General features: G+C 42.8%; 1 protein-coding gene across 1 annotated transcript in view; it reads right to left on the bottom strand.

The window, feature by feature from the left end:
• LOC143989513 (uncharacterized) overlaps positions 1 to 13,273 on the bottom strand; it is a 283,774-nt gene that overhangs the window by 229,203 nt on the left and 41,298 nt on the right. Inside the window, 4 exon segments of the mRNA XM_077489650.1 lie at positions 8,497 to 8,632; positions 9,693 to 9,911; positions 10,001 to 10,098; positions 10,215 to 10,338. Coding sequence (XP_077345776.1) covers positions 8,497 to 8,632; positions 9,693 to 9,911; positions 10,001 to 10,098; positions 10,215 to 10,338 — 577 coding nt within the window.

Genomic DNA, 13,273 nt, shown 5'->3' with positions numbered 1-13,273 from the left:
GTGTGTTCCGCTGAATCCCCCCTCCTCTATCTTCAGTGCCATATGATGAGAGAACCCAGAGGAGGAGCACAGCTATTCTGCTCACAGGACATGCAGGGAGAGAGTTGAGCTGAGGGAGGAACATCAGTTTGGGGTGGTAAGCTGAGCACAATACCTGGCAAAGTTTAATGCCAGGAGGGAAGTTTATGTGGAAATAGCTTAGGTTGGAATAGCAGCGAGTGTGTGTTGGAGCCCTGCAGAGTTTGCAGCCCCCCCAAGCTAACATATATCTCCTAAGCAGGAACACATCACTATCTCCCCAAGCATTCTGTCCAGATAATGTGCAGTTCATTTATGACCTTTCTGTTTAACCCTGTGTTATCCAAACTCTGTTCAATGAAAAGTGTAAACTCGCCACATAAACACTCTATATACAAAATAACATTCCCCAATAAAGATCAGAACATGATGTTCACATTTGCATGGAAGCACAATTGAATGAATGCTGATTATTCAGAGAATTACCGTATTTATGTTTATTGAGAATTGTTTTTTTTTTTTATGTACTAACAGTTAAGCTTCATACACACAATACGAAAATTGGATGAAAAATACCACTTTTGAAGCGTTTGTGCATATGAGCGTATCGTTTTTTGTTTTTTTTGGTGGGGGGAGTGGATCTTGGGTGGGAGTTCCCACACTTTTTTCCCCAGGACTTGACCCCTGCTCCTGAGACAACAAGATCCTGCTGGCAGAAAAAGACTTGTGGAGATGAAATCCGCAGACAGACTGAACCTGTGTGTCAACTTGGCAATGGCCCTACACATCCCAGCATGACTAAGATTCTGTGAAGAGGAAAAGGCAGAACTGTTCCCAGGCTTGGAGCAGATGTGGGAGACAGACTGTGCTGTAGGTTATCAGAAGTTTTTTGCCACTGCATCAGGGATACAGAGAGGTAGAGTAGCGGACATCTCCTGGTACATGAGACTGTCACTGTCTCTGACTGGTGTTGCCACCTGATTGCTGGGTAGAATGCCACCATTGCTGACTGGTGCTTCCCTGACCATTGAAGAGAAAGCAGCTGACTTTGTTGAGCAGCTGAGAACTGAGGTAGACCAGCTGGTACCCCATGAGTTGGTGAGAGGCTGCTGGTCAAACCCCACTACACCCAATAAAGAGGAACAGTATTGTTTGCTTAGGATACAGTGCAGGTGCCTATACCCTGGTCAGGAGGGACTATATCTGAGTGTTTCTGCTGGATTTGTGCCCCAACATACTGGCCAGTAGTTGGTGCATCTTGTATTGTCCTTACACTGGAGCTCCCTGCATATTACCAACTGTATACTCTATTTTGTACTTTTTTTACTTATGTGTTTCAGGGGTTATTACTGTTTTCATATTTTTGGTTATTGTCGTATTGTATATATTTATAGTGCTACCCCCATAGGGATCTGATGCTGCATCTGCCACATGTCGATTCTAAGACTGATAACTGAGTAATTAGATGACCGCTGATAGCTCAGTTCTCAGTCTTCAGTTAGTAGAGAGCTCTTGACTGTCAAACACTGCTCTGTGTTCTGCCCCTCCAGCCCTCATTTGAGTGCCGGGCTGTGGTGGGGTTGGAGCACACCACCAAGAGGTTGAGCCAGCTGCCGGTCAGGTATCTAGGCAAATCCCGACAATATGGTCAGGATCCTTGCAGAGCCTGGACAAACTCTGTAACAGTAGGCTTTAGCCCACTGTCGGCTGAATATGGATCACAGGAATGGCAAACTAAGTGCACTCTTGTAACCCACAGAAGTAGGGCCAAAATACCTTTGGCCCTACTTCTCCTTTAAGTAAATGTGCATGTTGGGCAGTCTAAATGCTCACAGCTGGGGACCATGAGGTGACACTCTGAACAGTCTAAGGCCTCACTGATGAAGACCATGAAGCAAGTCTCTTTGGCATGTGGTTGCCCTGCAACAATGCACAGCTATTGATACCCAGTGCAATCTCAAAACATTGCACAATACAGGAGGGCATGCTTCTCTAAGCTCATAGTCCAGAATTCTGTTGAGGACGGGAATGGCCAGCATCTAAAATCTAGTGAGAGCTGTCTCAGCACCAGCAACCTCTGGCACTACTATCCCAAAGCACACAGTCACAATGATCAATTCAAGGTCATTACTCACAAGTCCCCAAGGTGGTTGCCACCTTCCAGCTTCCTCTAGACACCTATCAATGAGTGAGACGATCTTCTTTAGATGAGATCTCTTTGGTAAAGTCCTTCAATCAGCTTATAGGAAGAGGCCCTTAGCCCTGTCACTGGCACTGCTGGGGCCTCCAGACCAGTTACAAAGTCCACGGGCTGCATAAGAGCAGCAGCTGCTAAAGCTTTGGGATCCTCCTGGAGAGAGACCATCTCTTCAGGGATCCAGACTATTTATCAGCATGCCCAGCCACCATCTGGGCACACCTCCCCAGGGATTGGATAGGCCCCAATAAATGCCCAGGCTGGTTATTTTAATTTTGCCTCCCTAAGCTCTAGAAGCTTCTTCTAGAGGCAGGGGGAAGCAATAAAACCCTCCAGACTGTCAAACCTAAACAGACCAGAAGAAACCATCATGGCTCTCTCGCCTACAGGAGCCAAAAACTAAATGTATCTAGCATTGTACGCTAGGAGGGTGCTACATGTTTTTGCAATAAATATCCCCTCTACACCCAGAATGTGTCAGAGAGTGTGGTGCTGCTTACAGAGTGATGAACTCTGGGAACAGGGGATCCACGAAAAAAAAGGGTTCCTTCAGGGGTAAGCGCTACAGACAGTAGACAGCTCCCATCCCATACATATAGCAAGGAGCAGTCAGACTCCATGGAATTGAATAGACATGTTTCAAAGAGTCATAGTTGGTAAGGCTGAATAAAGACACCAATCCATCCAGTTCAACCTTTGTGGGTATGTGCATTATGTCTACCATTTCCCAGATCCCTGTAAACTGTGTTCAGTAAGATGCCCATCTAAACATTTTTTTAATTAGCGACACTTCCCACTGAAACCATGGAAGGGAGTTATACATCCTTACCGCTCTTAGCCCTTGTACACACGATCGGAGATTCCGACGGAATGTGTCCGATCGTAGCGTTTTGGCGGATATTCCGACTGTGTGTGGTCTGCATCGGACTGTTTCCGTCGGAATATCCGTCGGACCAAATTTTCCAACTTGCCGGAAATATTTTCCGACAAAATGCTCCGATCGGACATACTCCGATCATGTGTAGAGAATTACGATCGGACAAAGTGCCACGCATGCTCAGATCAAATTCCTACATCAAAGCTACTGGCTACTAGCCTGAACATAGTCCCGTCGTAACTAAATAACGTCATCACGTTGGATTTTCCGACAACTTCGTCCGACCGTGTGTATACAACAGTTTCGGATAAAATCCGTCGGACAAAATCCGATGGATTTGGTTGTCGGAATCTCCGACCGTGTGTACAAGGGCTAACAGTTAAGAACCGTTTAAGTAAGTTTAAGGTTAAACTGCTTCTTGTCCAACTTCATTGAGTGGCCCTGTGTCTTCTTGAGTGATCTGAGACTGAATAGTTTCCTCCCAATGCTAGAATCACAATTCATATATTTGTATATTGCTATTATATCTCCTCATAAGCGTTTAATGTTTGTAATCATTTCCGATAACAGATCCTATAGTCCCCTTATTAGTTTTGTTGCCCTTCTCTGAATTCTCCAGTTCCAGCACATCCTTCCTGAGGACTGGAGACCAGAACTAGACGATATACTCAAGATGTGGCCGGACCAGAGTTTTGTAAAGTGGTAGCCCTTGTACACACGATCGGAGATTCCGACGGAATGTGTCCGATCTGAGCTCTTTTTGTCGGATATTCCGACTGTGTGTGGTCTGCATCGGACTGTCGGACCAAATTTTCCAACTTGCTGGAAATATTTTCTGACAAAATGCTCCGATCGGATATACTCCGATCATGTGTAGAGAATTCCGATCGGACAAAGTGCCACGCATGCTCAGATCAAATTCCTACATCAAAGCTATTGGCTACTAGCCTGAACGTAGTCCCGTCGTAACGAAATAACGTCATCACGTTCAGAACGATCAGATTTTCTGACAACTTCGTCCGACCGTGTGTATGCAACAGTTTCGGACAAAATCCGTCGGACATAATCCGACTGATTTGGTTGTCGGAATCTCCGACCGTGTGTACAAGGGCGTAGAGTTAATAGATTTTTAATGCATGCTAATATTCTGCTGGTGTTGCATGCTGCAGCTTGGCATTGCATGCTATAGCAGAGTCTGTCATCAATTAGAACCCCCAGATATTTTTTCATCCTCAATTCCCCCAGAGGTTCTCCCCATAGCGTGTAAATTGCATTAATATTTTTAGCCCCCAAGTGCATGACGTTACATTTCCCTACATTGAATCTCATTTGGCATGTGTTTGCCCACTCCTCTATTTTGTTGAGGTCTTACTGTAAAGTTTCTATACCCTGCTCTGAAGTTATTGCCCTGCTTAGCTTTGTATTGTCAGCAAATACTGAGATTGAACTATTTATTCCTACCTCTATATCATTTATGAACAAGTTAAACAGAATTGGTCCCAGGAGGAAGAGGAAGTAAGATATTTTACGTATGATATTTTGCAGGACATCTTTTTTTTTTTCTTTTGCATGGGATATAACTTGAATTACACACCAGGCCCAAAGGGTCTGGAATTGTGGAATTTGCAATTTGAACATTCAACAGCAGTTTTTTTCGCAATTTTTTTTTCATAAAAAACAAAACAAAAACAAAAAACACACAATGTAGGAATCTCTTAAAAATCCATATCAGACCCTTATCTGAATAGTGGTCTGATATGGATTTTAAGGGGGGGCAAGACACAAAAAAAAAGGCATCAGGTCCCTCCAAAATACATCCTGGACACTTCAGGAGGGTTAGTGTGGCTGACTATTTTGTCTAGGGAGATTTGATCATCCCCCGAGATTTCCTTGCCTCCCCTTCCAGGGTATTGATAGCCAACTCTGTCTGCTGATTGTAAAAAAAAAATCCCATATGATGGGATCAGACTCTTCAGTCTCCTGATCCAATTGTCTAGATCCTGATCTGGACCTGAGAACTTGTGCAGCTGCTGTGGCAATAATCCCACTAGAAATAAAGGAGTTATGGTGGCAGTTGTGATCTGTTCCCCTGTTGGGGGTTTTCCACAGGTCTCTACAATTGCACTATTTCTGTCACCATTGTCTGACAAAGCTGATGTTGTTCATAGGTGCCAAGTGTTGTGTAGCGGTATCAGTCAAGGATCAGACACAAAGTGATGTTTACTTGACCTTTACTGATTGTATGCAGGACAGAAAGATACAAAGAGATACATCCAGTATTGATGCCAGTCAACTAGGCAAAAAAAACAAGTTTGCTCCCAGTGGATACTCAACATAAATAATGTCTTCATGACTAGCAACAGAAAACATGCAAAGGGGCGGGGTATTCAGTGTGACATCATTGATCATGTTTTGTCAGCAATGTCACGGAGGACACCCACAATAGGCGTTTCTGAGGTTTCAGTATTTTTTTTAATTATTTTGTGAATACGTTTTTCTAAAAATCCACACCACACACTTATCCATGATAAAGGGTCTGGAATTGATTTTGGGGGGACCCTGTGCTTTTTATTTTGCACCATAACACTATACCACTGCAGTGACTGTTTGGCCACTGGCATCCTAGTGTCAGAAACCATGAAATCAGGCCGAAACAGAAGTACGGTTAAATCACACTTGTTTAATAATAAAAGTAAAAAGAACAAACGTAGTCAAAACATAGCCAAAGTTCAATAACCACAATGGATAGTCAGCCAAGCCAGAAGTCAGGGATCAATGTAGTGGAACAGCAAGCAGGATCTGGAGCCAGAAGGGGTGTCAGCAAAGCAAGTCTTGAACAGGATTGCAGGAGATAGTCTCTGTGATGTTGACCAAGGCAAAGGCAGAGATCCTCTGGACTGGACGGCTTAAGTAGGCAGGACTGATGAGCAGGATATCATCAACAGTTGAGTAACTGTGGAGAGATAGGAGCTGGAAATGAGCCGACAGCTGAGCGGCCAGCTCAGAGACGGAAGGGCTGAGCGAAGTTCCCGAGGTTGACTATTTTCAACCTAATTTTGGCTGATATCACTCATCTCCCTCGATACTCTGGGCCAATCAAAGTGCAGTAACAGAGCAAGTTAACAGATAAGAGAAGAATATATTATGGCTCACCTGTGCTGATCTCTGTAGGAGTGTCCCCCCTCTTTGAATGTCCTCATCATTCCAGCCTTAACACCTAGCATCTGGTAATGTCATCAATTCGCCTATTCACCTTAGAAATAACCTGATTTGATTTGAAAGATTCTGCTCCTATTGACTTTGATGGGGTACAGATTAACATTCAGGTTCTCATAAACGGAACCTAGGTACGTTCACTAATTTCTACATCCCTCTGTGAGTCCTCTGATGTATAATTAGGTCTGATTTCTGTGAAAAACATTTCCCACACTCAGAACAGGTATACAGCTCCTCTCTTGTGTGCAATTCCTGATGCATAACAAGATGTGATTTCTGTGAAAAACATTTCCCACATTCTGGACAGGAAAATGGATTCTCCCCCGTGTGAGCCTTCTGATGTTTGTAAAGAGAGGAAAACCACGAAAAACATTTTCTGCACTCAGGACAGGAATACGGCTTCTCTCCTGTGTGCAATCTCTGATGTTTAACAAGGTCAGATTTCTGTGCAAAACATTTCCCGCACTCAGGGCAGGAGTATGGCCTTTCTCCTGTGTGAATCCTCTGATGTCGAACAAGTTTTGATTTCTGTGTAAAACATTTGCCGCACTCAGAACAAGGATTTGGCTTCTCTCCCGTGTGCATTCTCTGATGTTTAATAAGATCTAATTTCCGTGAAAAAAATCCCCTACACTCAGGGCAGGAGTATGGCTTATCCGCAGGGTGAGATCCCTGATGTCTATAAAGGACTGATATTTGTGAAAAACATTTCCCGCACTCAGGGCAGGAATATGGCTTATCCCCCGTGTGAGACCTCTGATGTCTAACAAGGTCTGAACTCTGTAAAAAACATTTCCCACACTCAGGGCAGGAATACGGCTTCTCCCCCGTGTGAGATCTCTGATGTCTATTAAGTTGTGATTTCCGTGTAAAACATTTTCCACATTTTGAGCAGGAATACGGCTTCTCTCCTGTGTGAGATCTGTGATGTATGACAAGTTCTGATTCATGAAGAAAACATTTCTCGCATTCAGAACAGGAATGAAGCTTCTCACCCTTGTGAGATTTCTGATGTACAGTAAGACTTAATTCAGAGCTAAAACTTTCCCCACATTCAGGACAGGGAAATTTCTCCTCCCCCTGAATTCCGGCACCATCCCTCACAGTACGAGGTTGCTCAGACTCAGAGGGACTTGTTGGTCCATCCACACTGTGAAGTCCTCCATCAATAGCTGAGCTCATTGTCTTTTCTCCTGCACAATCTCTTGTGATGTCCTTATCTTCCATTTTACAACCTGGAAATAAAGTGAGATGATCCTTTGAGGGTTTCTTGATGGCGTGTTCTGGAAAAATACAAAAACATGACCAATAGATACAAGAGGGTTCATTGAAGATCCTATCTGTAATAGATAGGTTTTACTGAGCAGATATCATCTGTAGATGTCCTAACCAGCTGGGAATATTCCCCATCTCAGCCGAAAGGGCCTTCATTCCTCCTCTCAGATCACCTCTACATTTGCACAGCTTTGTCAGAAGAGCAGGAACCAATGGGGACTGGGAGGTGCATCCACACAAGCACAAATCTAGGCACTGGGTCATGTGATCTCTGATAATGAAGAGATTCAAAGTTCAGACTATTAGAGAACAAGTGACAATAGGCCCAGACTTCTGGTGATAGGCAGCACTGGAGGGAGCATGAAGCAGTATTTAGTTCTCTAAAGATAAGTTTTTCAGTTTTGTTGTTACTATTTACTTTCCATCCTGGCAAGACTGTAAATAGAGTTTTATGTTAACATCTCTAGCTATAAATCTGCTCCAAGACGAGGGACCAGTCCAGGAAAGGAATAAACATTATTATCATATTTACACTGTGCTAATCCTAATACAGCCATCTGAACCCCAGAACATTTATAAATTATATCTGCAGCACAGAAAAGGGGGTTTATCTGAGAGAAAGATGATCTAATGTGCAGGACGGGTATCAGTTCCCGAGGTTGACTATTTTCAACCTATTATTGGCTGATATCACTCATCTCCCTCGATACTCTAGGCCAGTGATGGCGAACCTTAGCACCCCAGATGTTTTGGAACTACATTTCCCATGATGCACTGGCACTCTGCAGTGTAGTATGGGAAATGTAGTTCCAAAACATCTGGGGTGCCAAGGTTCGCCATCACTGCTCTAGGCCAATCAAAGTGCAGTAACAGAGCAAGTTAACAGATAACAGAAGAATATATTATTACTCACCTGTGCTGATCTCTGTAGGAGTGTCCTCCTCTTTGAATGTCCTCATCATTCCAGCCTCCTCCGTATATTGCTGATCATCCCTCACATACGTCTCTTCTACTTCACCCTCAACTTTCATGTTCATCAGATCTTCACCCTAAACCAACAGAATGGAAGAAAATAACATCTGTAACATAGAAGTATTTATGATGTGAGATCACATAGAAAATATCATCTTGTAGAGTCTGAAAGGTTATGCTAAAACTCCATCTTGTCTTGTCAGCCATCTTAATATTCACATATGTCCATTTCTGATATGTACAGTTTGAACACCCCTTTAACTTCTCAAATATCTGTCTCAGCATGAGATTCTTCTCACTCAAGTGTTCTCACTCACTCCTTATCTGAACTTTCACACATTTTCTCCACATTCCTTCAGCTACTGCAGAACAATGAACAGAAGCTTCTCGTCTTAACCTGCTGTAACCGCCTTAATATCTACTACGCATGTCTTATTATGAAAATTCTGTGTGACGTGTAAATTGCTAGAAGAATTATTTTTTTGATAACTCAATACAATCAGTTCTAAGACCTTGTACACACGGTCGGATATTCCGACGGAAAATGTCCGATCGGATCGTGTTGTCGGATAATCCGACAGTGTGTGGGCTCCATCGGACTTTTTCAGTCGGAATGTCCGACCGACAAAGTTTGAGAGCTGGATATAAAATTTTCCGATAACATGACTCGATCGGACGAAGTCCGATCGTTTATAGAGAATTCCGATCGGACAAAGTGCCACGCATGCTCAGATCAAATTCTGAGACCAAAGCTATTGGCTACTAGCCTGAACATAGTCGTAACTAAATTACGCCATCACGTTACAAACGATCGGAATTTCCAACAACTTTGTCCGACCGTGTGTATGCAACACCAGTTTCGGACAAAATCCGTCGGACAAAATCCGACGGATTTTGTTGTCGGAATGTCCAAGCGTGTGTACAAGGGCTTAGAGCGCAGCATCGTACGAGTGTCATTTCATCGTTCTTTGAGAACCGATTCCAGATATATCTGAATTACATAATACATCGGATCTGAGGTCTGAAAGGTAAAGGGACCACCCTAGACACAGGATTAACCCTAACAGAGTCCACACATCGTCTCCACATGCCAGAGTGTTCAATCACTTTATGTTGCAGACCCTCAACTCCACCTACCTGATGATGATGGGGGATGGTGTGACCTTCCCGTGTGGAATCCTGGGAATACAGAGGACGGGGACATCTCTCTGGTGGGTTTCTGTTATTAGGGGACTCTGTCTTAATGTCCTTGTAGAGATCCTTGTGTCCTTCAGAACGTTCCTCCATCAGACCATACTCCTCATCCTCCTCTTTATACTCTTCTTTAACAACATTATAATTCCTGAGGTTTCCAATCTGAATATATAATAAAAATGACATCAATGGTAACAATACAGATAATGTACAGATCCTAATGATACTATCAGTGATTGTTCCTCATCTACCTGATGATGGTGGGGGATGGTGTGATCTTCCTGTGTGGAATCCCGGGAATACAGAGGACGGGGACATCTCTCTGGTGGGCTCCCATTACTGGATCCATCTGTAGGAAACACACACACTGACTGAATACATTGTTTCTATGTGTTTATCAGATGATGGGGGATCTAGGTGGAGCCTCCGTACTGCTCTCTCCTTTACAATAAAGTCTCCTCTTACCCGGTGATGTGAGGGGCGGCTGATTGTCCATCATGACGTCCTTGTAGAGATCCTTGTGTCCTTCTAAATACTCCCACTCCTCCATGGAGAAATAGACAGTGACATCCTGACACCTTATAGGAACCTGACACACAATGATATGTTATGAGTTCACAATATACTGTAGAGTAATGTTGAATTTGTTGTATTCAAGCCAAGTCATTTACAATATTCTAGAGTCGATGGCAGGGGGGGGGGATTTCAGCAAATTTTTATGATGCATTTCGTGGGTCCCCAAATATCGAACTACCTCGGGTTCTGTGAAACACTTTGAAGGACCTAGATGGTATCCTCTTCATAAATAGGGGGAAGAGTGTAATTGTTGCACACATTGTTAGTCCTTCTCGGTTTGCTCATGATAGGCTGCACATATTCCCCATATGAGAAAAAGATGTTAGATGCCATCCACGCAGTACAGAGTAAATATCTCCTAAACGGCGCACGTTTAGGAGATATTTACTGTACCTATAGGTAAGCCTTATTAAAGGCTTACCTATAGGTGCAAATTGAAAATGGAGGTTTACAACCACTTTAAGCATTTTTCTGTCAGCCTAACTACTTTTTATTTCATTTATAGATCTTTACCACGATTTTGCTCCTGATGATAGGCTATAAGGCCTTGAAACGCGTAGAGCTAACAACAACCGCGTGTACATACGTAATGAATCCTTTTGATGGTCGTTCCTTCTTCATTTGTTTCTTTTTTATTTCTATTTTAATTTTAATTTTTGTGTTTTTTTTTGCGATATCTGTATAGTCATTAACGCCATTTTACAAAATCATGTTCCAATTATTGCTTGTATCTCATAATATGTGTACCAACTCCTTGTTGGAATGTTCAATTAATGTGCAATATTTTCTAATGAATTGTACACGTGTAAAAATATAAAAATATTAATATATAGCAAAATGCATGGAATCAATTGATATGAATACTTTATGACAATTACGAATGAATTAAAACTACAGTGGTGTGAAAAAGTGTTTGCCCCCTTCCTCATTTCCTGTTCCTTTGCATGTTTGTCACACTTAAGTGTTTCGGAACATCAAACCAATTTAAACAATAGTCAAGGACAACACAAGTAAACACAAAATGCAATTTGTAAATGAAGGTGTTTATTATTAAAGGTGAAAAAAATCCAAACCATCATGGCCCTGTGTGAAAAAGTGATTGCCCCTAAACCTAATAACTGGTTGGGCCACCCTTAGCAGCAACAACTGCAACCAAGCGTTTGCGATAACGTGCAATGAGGCTTTTACAGCGTCCTGGAGGAATTTTGGCCCACTCATCTTTGCAGAATTGTCCTAATTCAGTTACATTAGAGGGTTTTCGAGCATGAATGGCCTTTTTAAGGTCATACCACAACATCTCAATAGGATTCAGGTCAGGACTTTGGCTAGGCCACTCCAAAGTCTTAATTTTGTTTTTCTTCAGCCATTCGGTGGTGGACTTGCTGGTGTGTTTAGGATCATTGTCCTGCTGCAGAACCCAAGTTCGTTTCAGCTTGAGTACACGAACAGATGGTCGGACATTCTCCTTCAGGATCTCTTGGTAGACAGCAGAATTCATAGTTCCTTTTATCACGGCAAGTCTTCCAGGTCCTGAAGCAGCAAAACAGCCCCAGACCATCACACTACCACCGCCATATTTTACTGTTGATATAATGTTCTTTTTATGAAATGCAGTGTTCCTTCTACGCCAGATATACTTGGACACACACCTTCCAAAGAGTTCCACTTTTGTCTCATCGGTCCACAGAATGTTGTCCCAAAAGTCTTGGGGATCATCAAGATGTGTTGTGGAGAAATTGAGACGAGCTTTGATGTTCTTTTTGCTCAGCAGTGGTTTTCTCCTTGGAACTCTGCCATGCAGGCCATTTTTGCCCAGTCTTTTCCTGATGGTGGAGGCATGAACGCTGACCTTAACTGAGGCAAGTGAGGCCTGCAGTTCCTTGGACGTTGTTGTGGGGTCTTTTGTGACCTCTTGGATGAGTCGTCGCTGCGCTCTTGGGGTAATTTTGGGCGGCCGGCCACTCCTGGGAAGGTTCACCACTGTTCCATGTCTTCGCCATTTGTGGATAATGGCTCTCACTGTGGTTCGCTGGATTCCCAAAGCTTTGGAAATGGCTTTATAACCCTTTCCAGACTGATAGATCTCAATTACTTTCTTTCTCAATTGTTCTTGAATTTCTTTGGGTCTCGGCATGATGTGTAGCTTTTAAGGATCTTCTGGTGGACCTTACTGTGTCAAGCAGCTCCTATTTAAGTGATGCCTTGATTGTGAACAGGTGTGGCAATAATCAGGCCTGGGTGTGGCTAGAGAAATTGAACTCAGGTGTGGACAACCACAGTTATAGTATGTTTTAACAAGGGGGGCAATCACTTTTTCACACAGGGCCATGATGGTTTGGATTTTTTTTCACCTTTAATAATAAACACCTTCATTTACAAATTGCATTTTGTGTTTACTTGTGTTGTCCTTGACTATTGTTTAAATTGGTTTGATGTTCCGAAACACTTAAGTGTGACAAACATGCAAAGGAACAGGAAATGAGGAAGGGGGCAAACACTTTTTCACACCACTGTATTTTTGATCTAATTTATTTCATTGCTCCCGTGTGCTTCATGGAAAAGTCTAGTTATGCTAGTTATGTCTAGTTATGCTAGTTATGCTCTCTTATTTATATACTTTTTATTATGTTTTATGGAACTTTGTACGATAAACGTTAATGATTTTATACAGTTCCATGGTATGGATACTATACTATCTATGAACGTTCCTTAGAAGTCACCCCACATTTTTTTACTTTCTCATTTGTTCTAAACAATTGCATGGTATAAGAGACCGCCATCTCCGCCTCTTCCCTCATATAGTTGATGACATATTGGGGAACTGCGATTCGACTGTGAGCACCGTTGGGACCAGTCGTCTATGCCAGGTCTTTTTTTTTTTTCAGCGAGTCGGTGGGCGGTTGGCATCGTGATTGATGATGGTGAAGTGACTTTTTGGGCGTTTTTTT

Source organism: Lithobates pipiens, unplaced genomic scaffold (assembly GCF_037356315.1).
Source record: "Lithobates pipiens isolate NorthernLeopardFrog02 unplaced genomic scaffold, aLitPip1_a1.2 Scaffold_18, whole genome shotgun sequence".
Taxonomy (NCBI): domain Eukaryota; kingdom Metazoa; phylum Chordata; class Amphibia; order Anura; family Ranidae; genus Lithobates; species Lithobates pipiens.
Note: the sequence above shows the minus strand (reverse complement) of the source record. Positions and strands in the feature narration are given on the sequence as shown.